The sequence below is a fragment of the Chelonoidis abingdonii genome, chromosome 3, assembly GCF_003597395.2.
Source record: "Chelonoidis abingdonii isolate Lonesome George chromosome 3, CheloAbing_2.0, whole genome shotgun sequence".
Classification (NCBI taxonomy): domain Eukaryota; kingdom Metazoa; phylum Chordata; order Testudines; family Testudinidae; genus Chelonoidis; species Chelonoidis abingdonii.
Window position 1 is genome coordinate 153130764 of NC_133771.1, and position 24605 is coordinate 153155368.

The window sequence follows — 24605 nt, forward strand, 5'->3', positions numbered from 1 at the left end:
TTACTCTCTGACATGCAGGTCTGTGTCAAGTGGCGGCCAGTCAGGCCAGTCTCCAGGTCTGCTGCCGGTTGCTGGAGTCTCTCCGGCGGGACCTGGGCCGGAGGTGTCTGGCCTCTCCAGCAGCTGCCTCCTAAGTGAGCTCTGGAATTGAGCTCTTATACTTCCTGTCCAGCCTCTGACCCTCTGGGGGGCAGGCTTGGAGTGCTCTGGCTCCGCCCACCGTGATGTTTGGTGGAACTTGTCCCTCTCTGGGGTACCAGGGAACCACACTGCCTCCCTACAGTCTCATTTCCTTTTTGTTTTTATAATAGGCGGAAGAAGTCTTGAGGCGAGAGCTAGAAAAAAAGGAAACACCAGGATTGTATTGCTTGCTTGGCGATGTTCTTAAAGATCACCAATACTATGACAAGGCTTGGGAGTTATCTAAGCATCGCAGTGCCCGGGCCCAGCGCTCCAAAGGCCTCCTCTATCTTCGCAACAAAGAGTTCAGAGAATGCGTGGAGTGCTTTGAACGTTCGGTGACGATTAACCCCATGCAGGTTGGGAAAGAAAAACAAATGTGGTTTTTAAAGTTAGGATGTTTACTTTTTAATTGTTGTGTTTTTAATTTTTAATCTTTTTCAAAATTTAAAAACAGGTTAACTGTGTTCACAAATGGTCAGAGTATCAGTCTTAACTTTATTAATTTATTTATGTGGTAAATATTGATGGTCTTTAAGATGAGAGACTAAGAGCTCTGTCTAGAAGCAGCATAATAAGGAAATGGACATGTACAAGCTTTCCTATGCAGGCCTTCTGCCGAAATTGAGACTTGGCTTGTTGCATCCCAACTGTCCCCAAAATGCCAAGACACTCCCTCCTTTTCCTCTGGCAAAAGATTTTTAAACACTAATATATTTATAAATTTAATTGACTGTCTTGCATCCTAGTTAAAGAAAATAGACCATATAGATATTTTCAGTAGAGAATCCTGTGAAAGAGAGTGGTAGGAACTAAATCAAGGGAAAATCTAGGAACTGGAGTTGTCTTTATACCATTATGGATTGATGGGATTACACAGCAGAGTTGGTGATACAAACCTCTCTGGAAGATCCTGACTAATTGCGCTAAAAATGCAGCTGATACACTAATGAGTTGTTGTGTATTAATGAATTTGTGTAATAATTAAGTCTCAGTATTGACTAGGGACCCAGAAGTGTTTACCTACTGAGGAAGCAGCTTCTGCTGCAATGTACTACTGTTTTGGGTAGTGACAGGCTTATGGGTGCTGCTAAATCCATTTAGATTCAGAAACATTTATGTTGATGTTTCAGTTTAGGGCTGAATTGTGTCTTACAGCTAATGCCTTGTATTGGGAATGGATTAGAGCTGCCACTTCCCAGCAGATACAGTGCTTTGTAGATGACTCCTAGAGCTCCTTGACAAACATGGGGAACCCACCCACGGCTCACACCCCATAAGACCTTCCTTGGACTCATTTCTTCTGCACATCTTTTGGCTGGGTAGTGATTCTAGACCAACAAAGTTTTTCCACTTGGATGAGTTTGAGGATTTTTGGCTATGAATAGGCCTGCATGAACAGCACAAACCAAGAGTGGAGTCTTATGGCCTATCCCTCCCTCTGTGCAGTAGCTAACCCCATTCTGGTCCTTTATGAAGAGATCTGCAAACCAAACAAATAAGCTGAAAAGGTCTGGGAAAGCAAAATGGAGCTTCCCAAGCAAAAAAGATCCATCTCTTGGTTCAAGGAGATTGAAGTAAGTTTGGGATCTTCTCATAAAGGCAACCACAAGGAATAAGGGAAGAGTGAGCACCGTGAAAAAGGCCTTGATTTGCTTTGAGAATAAGGGGATCCTGCAATTGGAGAAAAGAGGGTAGCCTTATCCTTTAAATTCTCCAGATTATGATTTCTGGTACCTCTGTCATCGTGTAACCAAAAGCTTTAAAAGAAGACGCCAAAGAACATGAGAAAGAGAGAGAGGTTGGGAAAAGGGTACATTTGGGAGAAATTTGGTCATATGGATAGACAGAATTCAACTAAGGGTAATGCCACGCAAGAAGTGCCGTGGAGATAATACCACATCTGAGTTTAAAAAAAAAAAAAGGGGGTGGGGGGTGGATTTCACCAGTCAGGGGTGAAAGCGAGGAAGAGGAAAACACTCCAGAGCCAGTGTCTGTATGTGTGACTGACTTGAGCCATCTCTGTGAGTTAGCAAGAACTTTCATAAATTGAGGTGATGATGAGGCTGTTAACTGAGGCAGGAGAGAAACACAGTAGAGCTGCATTAGAAAGTTTTTGAAAATTAGAAATTTGAGGCACATCGAGCATGTAGGAAATAAAAAAAATGACTTTGAAAATGTTGCTAGCACAGTAAAGAAAAGCACAGAGAAAGGTGCAACACTCCAAAGAGTTGATTGAGAACCTTGAAGAAAAAGATTAATAGACCCTGATTATTTTATCCACAAGCTAATTAGCAATCTGTAGTAAACAAAGCACTTAACTGTTTAGGCCAAACTAGGTTTCTGATTGAGTGTTCACCTTATTTTCTGAAAAAGTTAAGTGAAAATAAAAAGAAAGGAATGTATTAGTGCAATGGTTCCCAAACTGGGGTTCACAAAATGTTACAAGGGGTTCTTGGGGGAAAAAATTCTCTAATGGCAGACAGAGCTGTCCCTACTGTGATCCCAGGCACCACAGGGCCAGCAACTCAGAGCTCCGGGGACTTCCAAGAGCTATGCAGATCAAAGCAAGCATATCTATCACACTGAGAAGATTTAAACTTCAAGACGCGTTATAAGAAATTGAAAGGGAGGTGGATTTTTTTTTGCTGTTTTTAAAATTAAATAGGCTGCTGGTATTGTTTTTTAAATTATTATGAAGAACAAGTTTAAGCTTTGTGTAACGTGCGTCGTTTGCCTGGACTGCTGAAGACCTGAATGTTATGTAGGAAGAACTCGTTGAGTTGGCTTCTTAAATATCTTCATGTTGTTTCACATCTGATATTCCTTGATGAAACATAGGAGCCTTGTCTTATAACAAGCGTAATCAAAGGGATACAAGCTACAAAAGTGAGATCTTGGAAGAGTGTTGCCGTTTTCGTAATGTAATATAATACTGTAATGATAAATAATAGTGTGTAATAAGCACGTCATAAAAACAAATTTTATACTTCCAAGATCATTGCTTTTTTACTTTATCCTCAGGTAAAGGAGAAAATCCCTGGAAATATTCATTTTTAGGAGGGGGTTCACGAGACTTGACATTTTAGTGAAAGGAGTTCACGGGTTGTTAAAATTTGGGAACCACTGTTTTAGTGTCATTGTGCCAAGAAATAAAAGTATAAAGACCTGCAAGCAAATTTAAAAGTCTGAGTAAAAGCATACTTCTGTAGATAGAATGGAGATAGTAATGTTAAATAGTTTACTTTCCAGCCTGAGACCTTCAGAGACGCTAGAAGTTCATTGTTAAAACTGAACCTGCAGCTCACTTGGAAAGGTTTGTTGTGCTAAAGTATTCTGGGCAGTTCGCTCCAGCTATTCTGTAGTAATTTGCCTGAAAGTAGGTTAGTGAACAATGTTACCTGGCATCCAAAGAAAAATAGTAAATTATTAGTAAAGAGCTCCTGTACTACAATAGGAAAATTAATTGAGGTTTTCAGAAATTTAATATGATACGCTTCTTTAAATATGGCTAGGTTTTTTTTTTAACACCCCTCTCACCCCATTTGTCCCCCCCCTCCACAAAAATAGAAAACATCTGTTTCCTTGCTCTGAGATTTGTATTCCTGCTCCATAGCATGTTTGTTTTCTCTCTTGACTTAGCAGGGAAAATGAAAACAATGCACTGCCAGTGGCAGTTGCTCTTCCTTAAACTTTGTTACATGTGGTGACAATTGTTTGATGAGATAAAAACTTGTATTTCAACAGAAATTGTTTTTTTTAACAAGGCTAAAGTAAAGTGAATAATTTCCACTGAAGTTATTTTTCAACTAAATCTTCACATTTGTTTGTCTCACAGTATACTGAAAGGATTCTTGATGTATCAGTATTTCTACATTTTTGGTGTTGAATATCTATAAATGCTTGAGCATAACTCTCAAGCATTATAAGGTAATGCACAGAACACATGTCACCTGCTTATTTTGGCAATACCAAAAGCTTGTTCTAATGCAGATTATATGGAAGATTGTTGATTAAGATCTTCCCACTGTCACAGAGACAGCTGTGCTAGAGAGAGTTCTGGAGCCATCTATAAGAACTAAGACCAGTAATTCAGCATCTGTGACCTTAAGCTACCTTCATCTGTGAAGCAGCTGGCAGCCTTACTGTTCCATTTTACAGTCTGCCTTCTAAAGTCTTTCTTCAGTTTGTAACCATTTTCTCTGATGGGGAGGAAATTTGAATAAAACTGGTCTTCTGCACTGTTATATCCAACTTCTAAGACATATAGAAACAATTTAATCTTCCTACAGCAATCTCTGCGAAGTGAACTACAGTATCTTCATCTCTGTCTGCCATTAGAGGTACTCATGATTAAGGTTAAGTGTCTGTCACAGGTATTTTTACTAAAAATCAGGAACAGGTTGTGGGCAATAAACAAAGATTTACGGAAGCCTGTGACCTGTCCCTAACTTTTACTAAAAAATACCTGGGAGGTAGGGGGCTAATAGTGGGAGCGGTGCAGGGGCTAGCCTCCAGCAGCCGCTGTGGTTGCCCCATGGATGGCCCCAGGCCACTGCTCTGGCGGCCCTATGGAATGTTGCTCCGGCAGCCCTGGGGCCAATTCTCTTCCCCCCCCCCCACCCCCACATTTCTTCAGCCCTGAGCTGCTGCTCCAGCGTCTGTGGGATTGACAGCTGCTTCAGCCCTGCCGATGCAGAAGAAGTCATGGAGGTCCTGGAAAGTCATGGAATCCGTGGCTTCCATGACAGAATTGTACCCTTATTCAGGATCACTACTGTGCTTGTGGTGGTAATTTCCATTAGAGTAGTACCTAAAGGCCTCAGTCAAGATGAAGTCACTGTTGTGCTAGGCACCGAATGAATATATAATTTACAATCTGAATAGACAAGACAGAACAGGTTGGCAGAAAGAAAGTGATATTATCCACATTGTATAGAGAGAAAAGTGAGGCACAGGTATTAAATCACCTGCCTATGGTCACCAAAAAAGTCTGTGCAGAGCCAGAAATTGAGCCCAGATCTCTTGCATGCCTTGACTGCAACACTATCTTTCATATCAGTTTTGAGTAGTTTGACAGTTCTTCTCCAACTTCACCTTTCTAAATATTGTGGTAATTAGTGTGTCTTACTCTTCTATTTTTGGGTGCAATTGACATTCATAGAACTATTTTCCTATTTCTCTGCATACCAGAATTTCTGTCTGCAATTAATGCAACTCAGGACTTCGCTTTTCTTTCCAAAGGCGAGTGGCTTGTCAGATCCCACCCACATTTACCCCGCTGTATACAGAGGTACATTTTCTCTAGCGTCAGTTTTTTGGCCTCTATTATGTGTGATGCCTACTCCAGTAATGTCTGTCCTTTAAAGGATGTAGATATTTTAAATATGCTTTCCCCTCTTCTATGGCTGTATATTGTGCTTCTCATAACTGTTTCCCAGGTTCATGAGAAGATGGCATAAAATTCCTCCCCCTCCAAATCTCCTGTCTTTCCACAGAATCGTATCAAAACCACCACTGCTAATTGTAGTTCTGCACAAACAAATCACCCTTCTTCCTGTAGGAAAATATTTCCCTGAAGCATTAAGAATTTTAATCCTGAAGTGATTCAGTGCTTAAATGACATGTTTGATTGCAGTGAGTCAGAGCCTGATTCCGATTTATACAAGGACTCAAGGTCACTGAAACTATATACACATTAGAAGCTAAAAAAGGAAGAAGGATCCATTCTTGTCTTCCTGGTCCCTGTCTCCCACAGGAAATGCAAAGGGAAAAAAACCATTTCAGGTCAAATTCAGCTGGTATTATTCAGGCAAAATTCTCACTTACGGCACAAGGTGTTTTGGTTAATAAAGGGCAGCAGGTTTTATTCCTTAAAGAGTAAAATTAACAAGCATTCTGCTGAGAGGTGCTCTTCATTTTTTGTGTTCCATCCAAAAAAAGCTTTTAAATGAAAGCCAATCCAAGAAAAATAAAAATGAGCAGCTTTTTTCCATATAGGAGAGAGAAATTTCCTGTTCCGCAGGATGCTCTACCTAAGATTTAGAGGCAAATTGTATGAGACAAGTTGGACATTTTAGTGAAAGGGGTTCATGGGTTGTTAACCCCCACCGCCCCTTGGATACTGAAGATTTTCATACTCCATTGTCTTCTAAAGATCTGCCTAAAATGTATCCTTCCAAAAGTTAATTCTCTGTTCCAGTATATTTTGGAAGAAATGTAGATTCCTCCCCAAAATTATGAATGATTCAACTACATAAATGATACATTCTCTGTTGCTAAGAATCTATTCTTCCTTTCTAGCATTGATCAAAAACTTCCTAATTTCTGTGGACAGAGTCCAGTGTTCCCAAAGATTTCTTAGATAAAGAAATTGACTATTCTTTCTAACCAGGTTTTTGAGACTGAGGTTAGAAATGGCTTACGTTTCCACAGCCAGAGTCTTGCTACAATGGGTTGTGGCCATTCCGGTGACATCTGGCAGCCAAGTAATCTGCCAGTGAGAACTCTTGATTCGTATACAATCCCATTCATGCTACCGCTTCACTTCACCAATAGAATTACAGCATATGAATTAGAAGGCGAGGAAAGGTGATAGTTGAGATAACTTGAGAAGCCTCAAGACTTCTTCCACCTATTAACACCTTTATTTAGCTGTGACACTTGAGTACCTTTCCCAGAGCTGAAGAAGAGCTCCATGGAGCTCAAAGTGCTCTCTTGCACTAATGGAAGTTGGTCCAATAAAATACATTACCTCACTCACCTTGTTCCTCTACTGTCTTGGGACCACCATGGCTATAACAACACTGCAGGCACTTTTCTGGAAGTGGCAGATTAAGCATGTGGCTGATATAACTTTTCATGCTAGCCTGCATGGATTTGAGATAGCCTGCAGATAGGTCACACATATCAATATCTCTCTGGAAGTCAGCTTGCCATCGACTGCAACTGGATTTCAAAGCTTCAAACAAAGCAGTAAAAGTCTTACTCTCAGGAATCTCCCTTTGAAAATCAGCCAGCCTGGTAGCGAGTGGCAGTGGGCAAAGGTAACTTATGTTATCAAACAGGGTTGAACTTGTATTCTAAACTTGCCTTGGATTTCCTGGGTATAACACAGATCTGAGCCTAAATTTTCATCATATGATTGTATCTGCCCTCAACTGAGTCTTCACAGTTCACTCTTATCTCTGTTTTTCTAATCAGTGGAGAGACTTGGACCTCAAACCAACAAACTAGTGCCAAAAAGGAACTTTAATCTAGTTTCACAAGCCTTGACAAAATTATTTTTTGAACCTCTGACAAAGTTTGCCTTATGCTACTTTTCAGTTGCTTTCTTCAGAGCAATTATTACATCATCCAGCAGAGTAGTCTGATTTGATGCCCTGCCCAATAAAGTGGAATTCTTATTCTTTCTGCACAGAATACTGCCAAATGCGTCTCTGAACTAGCAACTTGTTCACTTTTCATCTTAATAAAAAATGTCATTACCCACCTTAGAAACACCCAGAGAAGGTACATGTACTCTCTCTAGATGTTCAAAGGACAGATAAATGTTACCTCAGTACAGCAGAGAATCGAAGGAAATTGATTCATTAATTGGTTTTGATGGAGGTCGCAAAAGAGGCATAAAAACTTCAAAGGCCGCTTCCTGTAGTAGTCAAAATGGCCATTACTAAAGCCTATGGACTTGATTCTGAGGAGCACCTAAGGTAGGTAGGTCCTAAGCTTTTTAGAACTTACAGGTCAAAGCCAACTCCTTAATGGGAGATTTTCAAAGATGTATATGGAAATCAGGCATCTAATTTGCATTGAAAGTTTGTCTTTTGAAAATCTCCCTTTTAAATTCCACCTAGAAACCCACAAGCAGCGAGTGCAAATCATAGAGCACTGATCTCTTATGCTGTCAGTGAGATACTTAATTTACCAGGGAAATAAATTCTGCGTCAGCTTCAGTTTCCAGATTATTTTAAGATATAGCCCCAGACAGAGTACTTTTTAATAGTCTAATCTAGAAGTGACACAGAAGTATGGATAATAGTCACAAGGGCTGTATCTGAAAGGAACAGTTGCAACCTCCTGGAGATTCTTAAATCGACCCAGATACTGAGTATGCTCATTGGCTGTTTTGCTCAGATATAATGAAATGGAGTGCATCATCATCACCCGGAAAACACTGCAGCCCATCCATGTCTCCTTAATTTACCCAGCATACAGGCTGAACAACATATTTATTAGGTGCTCTAAGTTTCTGTCCTTTCAAATAGCTCTTCTCAGTTTATATATAATCACACACAAACTATGTTAAAAACATGAAGGTCTCTTCTTTACTGGGCAGCTATTCAGTATTTTGTTTTCTTCTTGTTCAGTGTGTGGCTCAGTGCCTTATTTACTGTACACTATTCAACCACTGCTATCGAGACAGAATTAATTTCCTCATGGTGTTTTCTATGACACTCATCACTATATAGTATCTGACTGTTTCATAAACTATTATTATTTTTTCCACAATACCCTGGTGAAATAAGGGGGTATTACCCCCATTTTACAAAGAGGGAACTGAGGCACAGAAATTAAGGTCAAAATTTCCAGCTAAGTTTGGGTGCCCAAATTGAGACTCCTAGGATCTAGTTTTTCAAAGTATGTAGTATTTAAATCATTCAAAGCACATTTCCCATTGACTTCAGCTCCAGTTGTGAGTGCTCACTAGTTCTTTAAAACAGACCCCACAGGGTGTCAAGTTGGGTACCCAGAAAATGAGGAATGCACAGTTGGTGACTGCCTATAGAAAGTTTGGTGTCAGTGACTTACTAGCATCATATAGGAACTCTGTGACATGGAGAGAATCCAGTTTTCTAGGGCAGCATTCAACTGTCTTAATCATGAGACTGTCCTTTCTTTACATGAATCCGCTGCCTCATTCACTATACAACTTCCAAATTCTGCAACAAATGAAGCAGACAATAGTCTCCTTCCTTACATAACCCTGTGAAATAGCATGAAATTGGAATGGAACATATTGCCAGTGGGTTTGACAGATATTCGTGTACAGCAAAGGAATATTGAGACTCTTGAATCTTGTGTTCCAGTCCAGGTTCTTGAGAGGACTGCTCTAGTAGGCACTGATTCTTCTGCCTGTTTTCCCCAAGCTTGATCATTCTGTCTCTTCCCTCTACCTCCCTTACAACCTGTTGCTGTCTTTCTCCCACCCCTGACTGGTCACCCCGTCTCACTTTCCTCACTTATCCAGTCCCAGTCTTCACTCCTCAGGCTTTTCATCCAAGCCATAGTGTCACTGCTCAGCAAGCCTAGCTCCACCCTCCTGGCTCCTTGTTGGATCTGTCTGTTTCTTTCTTGGCCTGTGACCACCTCTGTGCTCACATTCCCTGTCTCCATTGGCTTCTGGCCCCAGCCTCCCTCTCGGATCTCCTCATCTAATCAGAGTACTCCCAATCTCCATGCCCAGCCAGTTCCAGTTCTCCTCTCGGTATCTAGTTCCTCGTCAGATCTCTCTCATTTCTCTCTCCACCTCCTTGCTCCCACTCAGCTCCTGTCCCAGTCTTCTTGCCCACTGAGTCCCATGTTAGGGGAAGCTATGCTGCTTTCCCGTGTTCAATCCAGAGGGGATAAGAGCTGGACCTTGGGTTGGGGAGGGAGTAGACTGGTATAAGGAGCCTAGGGGGAGAAGACTGGGACTGGAGGCTGTTCCTCTATCCTTCCACTTCCAGCCTCCAGTCCCAGTCTTCTCCCCCTAGGCTCCTTATACCAGTCTACTCCCTCCCCAACCCAAGGTCCAGCTCTTATCCCCTCTGGATTGAACATGGGAAAACAGCATAGTTTCCGCTAACCTCTGTTTCAGAAATGGCTTAACAGTGTTAACTGAAATTTTTCTAAAAAGATTCCGCTGGGGGAGACACCCAGCCTCAAAAATTTCAGCCAAAACAGTTAATGTTGTAAAGTTCTAAGCAACTGAAAAATGGGTCTTACAATAGGAAGTATTGGGCAACCTTGATAGAAGTAGTGCCAAACCTTTCTTCTGCAATGATTTTTATAAATGTATTTTAAAAGCACCGATAATTGTTTTCCAGAATCTAAGCATTCATTGTTTTAAAAATCAAGTTTGTAGACTGGCTCCAATGATTGCCTTAAAATGTGAACTAAATATAAACCGATATAATAATGTCTGCCTAAGTCTGCAGAGAGCCTGAAAGGTTTGAATTTCCCTTTTCGTCTCCCAGGGATGTTCACTCAGAAACCTAACAATACTTTCAGTGTCAGCATAGCTAAGTATTTCATGGATGATCGCTTTAGCAGAAAGATCAAGCTAATGTACTACTTATTGTTAGGTGTTCCTGCATATGTTGGGCAGAGTTGGATAGTTCTTGGTAATAAGGTTTCCTGGGATGAGGAGTGAAGAATTCAAATGTTACTATGTCCCACATTTAGAGTCACCTTCTTTCCTGCCAAAAATGTAGAGAGTGGGAGAAAGGAAATGCACCCCCTCCCCAATACCAAAAGCCTCGACTGCTTTGTGGGTGTCAAAAACAACTCCCATACAGTCCTGAATGCCAAAAGCCTCAACTCTCAGCTGTCAAACCCACATACCTTCCATGACATGTAGAAGGCCTCTGTGTCTTTTCAATACAGATATCTGCAGCCCAGTGAAAACTGAAAATGTTGAAAGAATAAAATCAATTAGTTTTAATATTAATAAACAACAGGGAATTTACTGGTCTGGTTGGACTGATGTGGGGCCAACGAACTGAAAGTAGGAGACTAGTGTGGCTAGAAATGTACATCATCGTGAGCTTCCTGGTGCAATGCTCATTTGAGCTACCAGCTTTTGGTCACTGACCTTGTCTGTGCCCTGAATTGCAAATGGTAACGCTTTGTATGTACAAATAACTTTTATACTTTCATAGTGAGAGCCTAGGTTAATGTCAGAACTGCTTGCTACAAGACCAGCAGAAAATGGACCTGTTGTTAATTTTGTTACAACAAGGTCGTTTGTGATATCTTTACCTACATAAAAACCTTCCTCCACAAGTAGTGATGTTGAAATCAAAAGGACAGTGTGTGGAATAAGATACTGCTACACAGTATGAATTAAGGATAACTTAATCTGACACAATTTTTTTCCTTCCTAGAAAAATAGTGACCTTTTCTTTCATTATTCTTATCTTGGCACTTTGAATGATGGAGGCTTTTTACTCTAGATATTAGAATCTGGAACAATTCCCCAGCTGATTATGAAATGTTGAAATCCAGTTTGATTTTTTTTTTTTTTAATGAATGTGTTTAACCGGCAAAGACCTCTGAAAATGTTTTATCAATGTATTTAGGAATCAGTATCTAAACCAGATTACTTGTTCTGAAACAGAATAAAGTTTATCTTAAGTTGCTGCTTTTGGAAAAGTTACTGTTTGACCAACTCAGACATTAGCAAGAGCATTCACTTCTTTGGCTTTTAAAGACTAAATCTATACTGCACACCCCTTGTGATGGCATATAGGGTATGGGTAGTTGCATGCCGCAGTGAAAATCATACTGCACCCACACTGTGGTGTGTAGCTACCTGTCAGTGAAAGGATCTGGCAGTGGGGCGGCATTGGGGGAGAGTTTCCCTGCTGCTGAAGTCTTTCCCTGTGTCAGGGAAAGGCTCAGACAGCAGGTTGCTGAAAGAGTTTTCCCACTGCTGGAACCTTTCTCTGCGGTGGGGAAAGACTCAGCAGCAGGACGCTACACTGGTAAAAATAGCAGTATAGACAAGGGAGAGACCCAGCTTGGGTGAGTAGAGGCTCCTGTAGGGTACATACCCGCATACATACTCTCAGGGTTCAGGAGTGTCTTTACTCGCTTAAGCAGTGCCTTAACATCTAATTATTGCACAAAAAAGGATTAGAGGTGTGTTTGTAGGTAATGCTAGTTGAAGCTTATCAACAAAAGTTTGCTGCATTCAAAACAAGAAAACTAAACACATTATTTGGGCAGTTTTCTCTCTCTAAAAATGTTTTTTTTTAAATTGTAATTAGTGGGAAAATTTAATATTGTAACATCATAGCTTTTGCAGCTATAATTCATTTTTAATTATCCAAAATTTTAATGTAGAAAATGTAATTTTGTACTGCAAAACACATTTTCTACCATTAACAATTATATTTATAGCCAGGACCCAAAAATGAACATAATTTTCTCACAAAATACAACAAAAGATGCAAACCTTTTTGAGTGTTATTCACTTGCTTTTCTAAATGAGTGTGCATTGGTGCTGTTCACTGTAAGTGCAAACCTTGTGTGAAGAATGAAGCAATTCTCACATATTCTATACTTTTGTATATCCGTAATCGTTAAAAAAAAACAAACTTTGGACAAAAACTGCTCCATATTTTGTTTGGAAGATATTACTTATAATAATACAAAGTTGTAAATGAATATCTAAATATCATCTGGACAGAGTCCCCACCTGATCCCAGCTCTTCTGAGAGCATGTCATGTGGAAAGGGAGGATAGTGGCCCTCCTGCAGCTCCCGGAAATAGTGTGTAACCTTCCTCCATCCACAGGCTCCTATGAATGTTGGGCACCCCCTCCTCTGCCAGACACCCCCCACCCACTGTACCTAGAGAGTACCAGACACCCCTCATCTGTCAGGTACCCTCTGCCCCTTGCCCACGGGTCCTCCAAGAATATTAGTCACCCCTCACCTACCATCTGTTCTCTCTGTGATAGCAATCCATTTTAGTTGCTGGAGTAGGCCTTTTCTGAGACACAGTTGAATTTCTCTGCCCTGTGTACTTAAATTGTGTGCAGAGAAGGCCTCATTTAAGCATCAGTTCACAGTGTGAACTGCTTCCACTTTTCATTGATCAAAATCAAAAAACTATATCTCAACTTTTTCAGAATATAAAAAAAATCCTTCCGTTTTAAAAAAGAAACAAAACAGGAGTGAGTTTGAATGTTTGCACTGCCCATGTTGTGCCATAGAAGTTGACACCTGGGCTCACCAGATTAAAGAACATTTGGAAAGTAAACTACATTTAAGGCTAAGAGATGAAAACAAAAACAGAAGTAAATGTAGGTTGGAAGCAATATTCACACAGGCATGGAAAAAAAATCAAGATTGACATGATGTAATGAGTGAATTTCTCTGTGCCCTGTGCTTCTCAGGGCAATAGTTAGGCCTTGGAGATGGTCTTTTGGGAGATTCTGTGTGAAAGTTCTGTCCGGCTGTGAAAATCCCTGCCAAATTCAATCAACCTGACCAAGTCATATTTGGTCTGCTCTGCCTCTTACTACGTGAAGGTAACACAGGAAGTAAAGCTGAATGAAAAACCTGAATTGCTTTGTTTGTCTTGCCAACGTCATCTACTGTACATTGCTCTCTCATGCAGTGGGTATTCCAGAAATGGCTAATTTAAGGAAGTTAATAATTGAAGCTAGTGCTATTTTTTGGTATTCCAGTAAAATGAAAAATATCTTCTGTGTTGTCTGCAAAGAGAACAAATTTGAATGCAGCCTTCCAATTGCCGTGGTACTGAAAAGATGGTGTAGTTGGTAGTTAGTTGTACAGAGTATTCAGAAGGCAGAGTGTTCTCATTCAGCTGTAAGATTATGAAGAGTTCAGCAGTGCAAAAGCTGAAAATTCAAGCAGCTACTCAAGAAACTAGGGAAATCCTTTGCACAAAACTCAAATTTTGATGAAAACCCTTCAGTCATTGTATGAAGTATAAAAGAAATTGGAATCTTGTTCTTCAGCAGACACAACGTTCTCTAAGACAGAAGCATATGGCACTCTGGTCAACAGTGTCACTGCAGAACTTTGCACAAAAGCACATCTGGGGAGATTCTAGAAAAAAATTATTTCATATCCATTGCTCAGTCAAGGAGCAATACTCAGGCTTTCCACAATTTTCATGCAGAACTATGTCACTTGTGTCCCCTGAGGCTTTTAAGAACAAATTAGCGTTCTGGAAAATTATTGTGGTGTTTGACCACCATTGTAATAGTGTGGTCTCTGATAATGTATTTAATGAAGAAAGGGCTAACCTGAAAAGCAAGCTCCATGCTTACATGGTGATGCCTTCTCCAGCCAATGGCGGCACCACTCCATTTGAATTCTGAAAAATTCACCACACCAGCTTTCCAGATCTGAGCTATGCTGCTTTCCTCATCCTCAGTATCCTGCCTAGCTCAGCTGATGTGGAAAGAATATTGTTCTAAATTCTGGTACCACCTCAGAGAATGAACTTTTGAACAGACATTTTGGAAAAAAAAACTGAAAACCTATTCTACCCAGGACTTTTGGAATTTACACTGACACCTTTTATCTCAAGCATAACAACTGTAAATTGTTTTAAAAGAAAAAAATTAATCACATCAGTAAACTTCTTTTGCTTTTACTACTTAGTTTTCTCTGTTTTTTCCCTCTCCCCCAATATTAACCCCAATAATTATCCAGAAAACTGTGAAGTTAATTTTCACCAATTTTTCAAATGCAATAAACACTAAAACAAAAAAATTCTAAACAAAATAAAAATTGGACGTGAAGGGCCTTACCTACAGCCCAATCCCCTATAACACCAAGAAATGTATGGATTTGAGCATGGAGGAATCTTAACTAATTTCTTTTGGGCAGAACATACATACTGAATTCCCTTTCTCTTTGTTTTCTTTTCAGTTGGGTGTGTGGTTTTCTTTGGGCTGTGCCTATTTAGCTTTGGAAGGCTATGACGGTGCTGCCAAAGCATTTCAGCGCTGTGTGATGTTGGAACCTGAAGTATGTACAATTTATTGAAGATTTATCTTTGGTCATTTAATAGTTTGTGAAAGCAACCAGTAAACCGCCCCTCCCCCCAAAAATGTGGTTCATGCCTTAGTTCTAATTGTTCAATTTTTACCCTATTCATAACGGATGTATTTTCTCATTAAGCATCACAAAAATATTTGCTTGATACTTGACTTTTCTATTTTATACATATACATTCACACACCCACACATGGTAAAGTCCTTTATGGTGTCATACAACATTAAAATAAAGCAGATAATGCACAAGTTCTTTTTTATTAAAAAAATTTGACATGAAGGAGCATATTATTAAACAGATAATTTGTTAAAATGCTTAGTCCACTCTAGACTTTAAGGGAGTCTCCTGCACTCTTCAGTCAGCTGTGCTGCTTAATTAATCTTTCTGTGGAAGTGGCAAACTAATCTCAGTTAGAAACACTCATTAAAGAAATGGCAGATGATTGGCCTTTGGGACTAAATTTGAGATTGAACTCCAATCTCCCACAAACTAGGAATTGTTTGGGAGGTGTGCATCATGCAGGTGTATGTCCACCATTGCCATGCTCACAGGATGCCAGCAGGATTATACTCTCTGTGTTTTTTGTGTGTAAGTTATGTAGGGAAGAATGCTTTGAGTTTGCACAAGGGTATGTTGGCCTGTACTGTTCTATCAGCAGGTCTGGCCTGAGGAGTAGAAACCTCTAACTCATCCTCCCTGCTTCAAGAGAAGTATCTTGATGGTATTCATTCATTTTTACTTAAAAAAAAAAAATAACAAATTATCTCAGTGTAATCTGAAATATAACTCAGTTATGCATTTTTTTCTATCCATGAATAGGAATTGTTAAACTGTAAATTAAAACCAACTTTTTATGGAAATCATTCCAACTTGTTTGGTACAGCTCAGTCCTGTCTGTATGCACAAGAATAGACCAGTTGATTTCCTAATGGCTTAAATGGAATTTATGCGAGTAAAGGATGCAGGATTGGGCTCTTAGTCCTGGTCTACACCTAAAATTTAGGTTGACCTAGCTATGTTGTTCAGAGGTGTGAGAAATTTATATCCTCTGAGAGATGTAATTAGCTTGTTCTCAACCCCCACTGTAGACACCGCTACGTGGATGGAAGAGTTCTTCTGTAGACCTAGCTATTTCCACTCTGGTGGTTGATTTGCTACAGCAATGGAAAAACCCTTTCCATATCTGTAGCAAGTGTCTTCAGTACAATGCTACAACAGTGTAGCTACAGCACTGCAGTTGTGCCACTATAGCACTTGTAGTGTAGACATACTCTTACTCACAGTAGGTGAAATCACTCTGTGCAAAAGTCTATCACAAGGCCATTACACTAGTTAAGTCTAAACTAAGCCTGCAAAACACTGGGGCCTTCAGTGGTCCGTAAGTCTGTTGCCCTCAGCCCCGAAGTTAATTTCGCTGAAATATTCTGGTTCTGTTCTTGTTTTGGGTTTACACCATTGTCACTCCTCTGACTTCGATGAAAACCTAGAGTAACTCCACTGGTGTAAGTGAAAGCAGAATTAGACTCAATATGTTCAATGCCAGAACAGAATTAATTTAACCATTTCTCTTGTATTTCTGATCATTGCTATCATTTTGTTTAGTTACCAGGCAAATTTTATATTTTTAATTAATGTGATTGCCACCTTAATATTTAATATGTATGTGCATTTATTAATGTATGTATATGATAAGGAAAATTGGTCATGTAAATCTATTATAATTGTATGTTTTATTCAAATGATTTTTCCCAAATAAGTGGAATGTCTTTGATTTTGTTAAGTGCTTCCTCTGTTGTAATTGCAGAATGCTGAGGCCTGGAACAATTTATCAACTGCATATATCAGATTGAAACAGAAGTAAGTACTTCAAAAGGTTTAGAGAATACTGCTTCCAAAATAAATATTTCTGATTTCCTTTCTCCTAACACTGAGATATTATTCTCACAATGTGGTTTACTCATTAATGCTAGACCTCTACCCTTCAGTCTAGTCTCTCTGTAGGTTTCCTGCAGTGATACTAATTAGAAATTAATCACCTTTCAATTGGAGAAAAATATATTTAATTAGCTTTTTAAAGAGAGAAATAATTTGGAGCTGATATTTTCAAATTCATAATTCATCACTTATTATACACTAAGTACAAACGAATCAAAATTATTCATACTAGAAATGGAAATTAATTGGACTGTGAAGCCAAAAAAGATGTGTCCATTTTAAAACAGAGGATATAGTCAAACCTGTGTTGATTCATGCTATATTCAGCTCATGAGATTTGAAGGAAAAAGAAGTAGTTTACTATTCATATCATAAAAGCAGATGGAGATTCATAATAGGCTGCTTGTTCTTTTCCCTCCAAATTAACCATTAGTAGAGGAAACCCAGACTCAAAGCAGACTAATTTCTTATTTCTGTATTTTGATTTGTTGTAATATTAAAGTTCCCTATAGATACCTTTTGGTAATATTCTTGCAAGGGCTTAATATTGAAGAACAATTTAATTGAGATAATCCTCTGTACTTGGACTGTGTCCCATTATATTTTCTACCAAAAAAGAATAAAACTGTAGCATGAAAAGTAGAAGCATGAAAGTGTCAGTATATTGAAATTGCCAGGGTTTTGTTTTAAAAACTGACAGCGTGAACAATTTATGTCATTTAACTTTCATGAAATGAAATAAAAATGAGGAGAAGAACAGTGAGTTCACACGAAGTGGTAAACACATGAAATAAATTGCCATGAAAACGCATTGTAGCAAATGCTGTAAATAAGTCTGAGACATTTAGACATAATTATGGAGAGACGAAGGGAAGAAAGCAAGGGGTAGAATGACTACCCAGGCTGAAATAAGGAATAGAAATAAACAGATACCTAGTTTGTTTGACCAGATGTCCTTTTCTTCAGTTCCTGGTGCCTTCGTGGAAGTGTTTTGAAGGAACTTCACAATCAGTTATCAAAATCAGGAAGATTGAATCAGACAATTACTTATTTATTCGTTGTCCCTGCTGAACGCTAAAAAGGACAACCTGTTACCTGTTCGCAAGATAGTGTGGTTATAGTCACTCAGAATTCACTGTTTTAATTCAGAGGTATATTAATTCAAAATGTTTCCTCTTCCAGTTAGCAGATGTTGGTGTTTGACTCCTACTTCTCAACCTACAAAGCATGCTATGGCACTTCAAGGGCTGTATGCATTGTCCTGCGCCTAATAATTAGAAGTATGCTTCATCAGAATGATTTCCACCTGCCCGTTTACAGCATAGGGCAAAGTCACTACTGAGTGATGTAGTCTACTTTACTTTTTTAACTTTGACTTCAGTTTTATGGTATCAAGAAAAACTCGTGCCAAAATTGCTAAGTATTTTATATCCTTAACATAGACAAAAATATTAAGCGTTGGAAAATATTTTTGATGTGCTGTGAATTGAATCATCATTTTCATATTTCTTTCCATTGTAATAACTCAGCATTAAAAAGCTATTTTATTTTTCAAAAGTCGATTACAACTGCAGCGAGAGGTTGATTGTATTGTCATTTGTTGGCAGAATTCAGAGTCAAGATTGAAAATATCAATATATATGGCCAAACTGCATGAGGAGATTTAAACTCAAAGATGCTTTTAAAATAACAGTGGAAACAGTTGTGTTGGTGAAGTTCTGTGGCCTGTGTTTTATACAGGAGGTCAGACTAGATGATCAAGTGTCCCTCCGGCTTTGGAATCTCTTAATCTACTGTGTTCTTTTTTAAAAACAAGAAAAAGTTACCAAACAATAAGAGTGACAGTTTTTTATTTTGCCAGAATGTAACAGCATTTACATTTAATGAAGTGATTAAATAAACACTTTCTTTCTATTTTCTTTTTCCTGTACAATTGTTGTATTTATTGTAATATTCGCCTTTTCTTTATATGTATAACAAACAATAGTAAAAGGTCTGTCCATTATACTAGGTGTCTTTCATTGCTGTTAATTGGAAAGGGCCAAAGTTGTATTTATCAGTGTTGATTAATGACAATTATATTTTTTTGTTTCTTGATCAAAACCTTATATGATCTGATCAAGTGTTTGCAGACAACTTACTACGGTAAATTTTGTGGTTTTTCTTTTGTAGATTATGTGTAAGAGGAGATTAATGGAGTATTTTTCATTATCTGTGGTTACTGAATTTAAGGGCTAGTTCAATGTCTTTTCAAAGGAAGGTAGATAACAAATAGGTCCTGCAAAACAGCTTATTTATTAACAGTTGAGGTTTCTTGAGTATTCAAGACGCAAATCAATAGTCAACTTACGTTGCTATCCCAGGGAGAAAGGATTTGAAAGTGGTCAAGGACCACTGACTCAATATATATCACTAGAACAATAATAGAGGAGGAATTATTGCAGGAAGACCAACAACTACTGTGTCATCTTCACTAATGCCAACTGGTATCACTGAGAGAGAGAGAGAACGATATCTCAGAACACGTATGAGATAGTGAGCTATGTAATCAACTGGTTTGAGCAGAAGGGCATGAAAGAAAGGGATTCTCAGGCTGTCGTGTAAATTCTGAGCAACTAATCTTAACATTGCATCTGTTTTCAAAATATGTTCATGAATTATGTAGCCTTTAAGTAAATACAGAATGCTTTTAATATGTTATATGCTGAATCTTTTGTTTATATTCTTAACTAGAATCCAAGCATTTCGCACTCTCCAAGAAGCTCTCAAGTGTAACTATGAACACTGGCAGATTTGGGAGAACTACCTTGTTACTAGTACAGACATTGGAGAGTTTTCAGAAGCAATTAAAGCTTATCATCGGCTCATGGATTTACAAGAAAAGTACAAAGATGTGCAGGTGGGACGGATTTCTTTTTGTGTTTTTTACATGTTCATATATATTCATTTTTCTTGTAGAAATTATTTGCATCAAGTACATTTCAATAACAATAGCATACTTTACAGTGAAAGATATCCAGGCAAGTATGCTTCATTATGAGACTTTGATTGCAAAGAGAAATAATTTAAATTGGAGAGAAGACCAAAACAATACCCTAGATTCCAACATCCCCAGGCTTTGGGGAAGAATAAATTTAGAGTTTGCTGGTCAGGTCCTTCCCTAAATTGAACTGTTGAGGATTATTTCATTTTTCACACCCTTATGTATCTCACTGTAAACATTAATACAGATTGTTTTAGACCTTAAGCTGTAGTAAGGTTATGATTTTCCCCCATAAATTTGAAAATGTGTATCTTATACAACCAAACCTTTACAAATGAATTACATTTCACGTACTGAAAAATATGTAATTGCAGTATTAAACCTACATAATCCAATACTATGAAAATATAATGGATGAACTTCATATGCCTTTCACTGTTGTAAATGAAAGCCAATATTTGTTTTTATGCATTAGATGTGCTTTATATCCCTGGCAAACTTTGAGTTTGATCAGATGTAAGGAATATACTGTACTATGACTGTCAAAGGCATCTCACTTGCTCTTTTTCAGTTTACTTTTTACTAAGAATGCCCAAGTATTAGTATTTATAAAAACCACCATACACAAGTCAGCCTGTTGTTCCATATGAGCAAAATCAATCAAAATTGAGATAGCTGAAATTGAAAAGGTTTTTAAAGCTCTCTAGTGTATTTCAGTCACAAATCAATGTCTGTGGAAACATCTGTAGTTTTCCATGTGGTAAGGATTAGTCTATTGGCAGCTACAGTGCTGTCATTAGGAAGGAATCATGTTTATTCATGGTGACACAGTGTAGATTTTTCTGGTTAGGAAGTGCCTTTTTGAATTACTGATTCAAATAATAGTTACGTTTTACATTGCACTCCAGAAATGATCCTAATATCACTTTGGTTGGTCAGATTGTCATTAGCCTACAAGAAGTAAAATAACGTGAACAGATTTGCCTTTTCTGCTGTGACAGTACACGTGTTCTGAGCTGGTATATCCTCCTTTTATCATCAAGGGTGTTCTTTTAGGATTTTTTATTGGATATTCAGTTAAGCTTTTTGCATATTGCTTAGAATAATTTTCCACTTTTGTTGCATAATTCTCCTTTCTGTTCTATTTTTCCATACAGTTTTTAATCACACACTTTGTTTAGGACTGTATTGATGTTAAATGTCCTGAGTTTTTGTTTAAGATGTCCCAGTAGAGATGGACCTTAAAAAGCCTTCCAAGTTTCTGCATGTTCTCTTTAATATAGCTATATGCAGTTAGAGGGATTTTCATACGTGGTTATGAATAAGCCCAAAATCTGATTAAGGATTCCAGGAAGGCTTGTATTAATAATTATTTAGGGAGGAACAGAATATTCTAGTAGCTAAAAATGAATAGATAAAACTAAACAGCTAAGTCATAGTTCTTAGATGAAACTCACCCTGTTCAGTATTTCCAGAAAGTCAGTCCCCTAGACTGTCTACCATCCCACCTTACAGCCTGACTTCAGCATTAGTTCTTTTCCTTCCCTCTGACACTTCATCTCCGCTTCAATGAATTAGCAGCATACCTGATAATAGACACCTAAGTAAACCATACACATGGCTGAGTGGAAGTTGGTGTGTCTATCACGTGCCTCTTTCCATCCCAGTGCAACTTTATCTTCTTGCTAGATATATTCAGCAGCTCTGATATTTTAACTGCTGTACTAGTTAACATGTCAAGAAAGAGAGGGGGAAGAACATAAAAAGTTTGTTACCTAATACTGATTTAACCAATCTGAACTAAGAGGATGGATATACAAATAGTGCCCAACACATTAACAGTAGAAGCCTTTATGACCCATACATAAAAAATCACCCATCCTGTGCTTCTAGCCCATTGTTCTAGGATCCTCTGATACAAAACTAAATGTACCAAATTAGTAGTATATAATGGAAGTAATTTAGAATATCCCTGATTTTGTATGCTGGGGTCAGATTCTTAATATTATTTCACCATAGTATTCAAAGATGTTTTTAAACTAATACAATTTTATTAACTCTGTAAAGGACTTTGTAATTGAATTATAATTTCTCTTTGTATGTCAGATCATTGCTTTTCTGTTTTGGACTGGTGACCACAAAATGTAATTGTGGGAAATTATGCTTCTGAGTTTATTCTAGTTATGTAATGATATCACAGACCCCTTCATGGCAGGAAATATCACAGGCGGTAGAATATTGTGAAGTTGAATGTATACACATATGGATGCTACAGGCAAAATTCTAAAGGGAAAAGTATTAATAATCATTCTCATATATACAATAAAAATGATCTGAGGAAAAAACTGAGATGTGTCACGTTAACAATAATTGATCTTTGCATAGATCATGTGTCTAAGCTAACACTCTGGACTTTTTATGATGATGTTATTAAATAGATATATTGTTAAAAGTGAACAACACTGTCTTTTATATGTAAGAAAATTCCCTCCCTTTCTCCTTAGCCTACAGATCCTTCTCGGCTTTGTGATATGAACATTTGCTTTAAAATGTAGACATTGTAAATGTATGTTAATCAGAAAAAAGTGGTTGGAACATATTGACGAGAGAGCCTGTGCAATCTGCATGATTGCTACCCAGACTATAACTTCTCTGTGGCTAAAAGGAGGGCTTCAGTCACAAGGCATGTCAATCTTGGAACATAGATGTTAGATGATTGAAGGAAAAATATTGAAGGAGAGACTCCGGCCCCTTTTTAGAAGCCAGTTGGCAAGTTTTTTAGGGTCATGCCTGTATGTGAGACAAACTACAGTTTAGCCAAGAATTAAGTCACAATTCCCCCCCCCCCCAAAAAAAAAAAAAAAAACCTGGTAGCAGACTCTCAGATGGTTTATTCTGTCTGTACACCTGCTGAGAATCTGCCTCCCTCCAATGATTTAACCTCTGGTGTGTATGGGAATGTTATTCGAGGGACTTCAAGAAGTGTTAATCACATAACTTTTTACAGAATCCAGATCACTGAAGCCAAGCAGTCAGTATTTATCTTTAATGTTAATATGCTGAGGATAACAAAGACACTAGATGGTCCATTGATTGGTGGGATGTTTTGCAACATCACTTTCAGAAGCAAAGCTACATACTGTACTGTTTGTGAATGTGAATTCACTGTGCGCAGTTTAACGTAAATACAGGATCCCACACAGGAAACAGCACAGAGTGAAGGTTCCTACTGCCTCTTCCCTTTATGTATTATCCTCATTTAACTGGCTCATGCTGCTAGAATGTTTTGTAATAAGAGGCAGAAGCAAAAGCTTTTTGTGCTTGTATTTCTGTAAGGACACTTTCCAACAGGGATTCTGAATGAAGAGGTGGGGGATTAACATTTTCAGGAGACACCTGTGCTCTCAAGCTGTTGATTAATGATCACTTCCTTGATTTTAAGCTTTAATTTGGGAAGGTATTTGCAGTGAGTGTATTTACAGAAAGCTGCCTTACAGAGTGCTGCCTTATGGTGAGAGGCCTGTTATCTGAAGGTTCTTTTCTCACTTGAGCTCTGTCAGCTTTGATTAGCATCAGTGCAGCTTTTGAACATGTTTTGACTAGTTGAATTTTTATATGAAAGGAGCTGTTGTACAACATAGTAATTGTGAAATGAGGTAAACTAACATCAGTTAAGATGTTTTAGGGTAGATTTTTTTTTCTTGTGTTTTTGTTTTATTTTTAATAAATTAGTGTGGATCACAAAAAATAGATACAAGAAAGGAGGTGGAATCCTGGTATAGTGGAGCACTGTTAAACACACAGATGCTTTGTACAGTGGTCATATAAGGCATAGATTATTAAGCAGACATAATAAAATAAAAGCTGTTGCTTGCACAGGATCCTTTTTAACTTGACATCTATTGAATGTGGTGGAGTATTAGTGGATATGGTAATTTAACTTCCCTCAGAGGACACTTAAATAAAAGTTTAACCATTAAAACTGTGTTCTGAAAGTAGAAAGTTGTGTCTTGATTGCTAACCCAGTTTTGGTGTTTAGATACAATTAACTTGCAGTTCTAACAAAAATATTTTTAACAGGCAATATAACCAAGACATGATTATGTTTTAGCCCCTTTTCAAGTAGAACCTATTATATAGTATTATAATGTATTATTTATCTGTTTTATACTATTGAGTATGATATAGCAATAGAATATAGTGTTTTTACATTACAGAATAGTTTGGTAGACCTATTTTGTAATATTACCCATTTTAATTTTACTGTGCTACTGACCAGGAATTTGAAATACATAACTGAGAATCACTTGATTGCTGTTTGTTTTGACCAAACAGTGTAATGCAATTATACTGTTGAGAAAAATATTTGTAATAGAAACATTTAGCTGTTTCATGAAAAATAACTGTTTTTTGTTTGCTAGCTTAAAGTAAAATTGTTTGGATTGTGTAATATTATTGATTCTTATAAATAAAACAATTATTATGAATAGCACAGAATGTGTTAAACTTAGTGTTTTTAATATCCTGTACCCATCTCCATTTTTAAGGGTTATAAGCTTTTCATATTTTTTAGCATGATAGTGGTATATCAGTGAATCATTCTGAGTAGTCATAAATGTAACTTTCTAGCAGGATTAATATCTTGTATCCTAACTACAATACGGATTTTATTATCTAAAAAGTGTCTTATTGTTAGGTAATGCCAATT

At 37.9% G+C, this 24605-nt stretch overlaps 1 protein-coding gene across 1 annotated transcript in view; it reads left to right on the forward strand.

Annotated features, from left to right (window-relative positions):
- The window catches only part of TTC27 (tetratricopeptide repeat domain 27), a 231511-nt gene that overhangs the window by 165548 nt on the left and 41358 nt on the right, over positions 1-24605 (forward strand). The window contains exons 13-16 of the mRNA XM_075064235.1: positions 312-539; positions 14853-14951; positions 16784-16836; positions 19648-19813. Coding sequence (XP_074920336.1) covers positions 312-539; positions 14853-14951; positions 16784-16836; positions 19648-19813 — 546 coding nt within the window. The remainder of the gene's footprint in view (positions 1-311; positions 540-14852; positions 14952-16783; positions 16837-19647; positions 19814-24605) is intronic.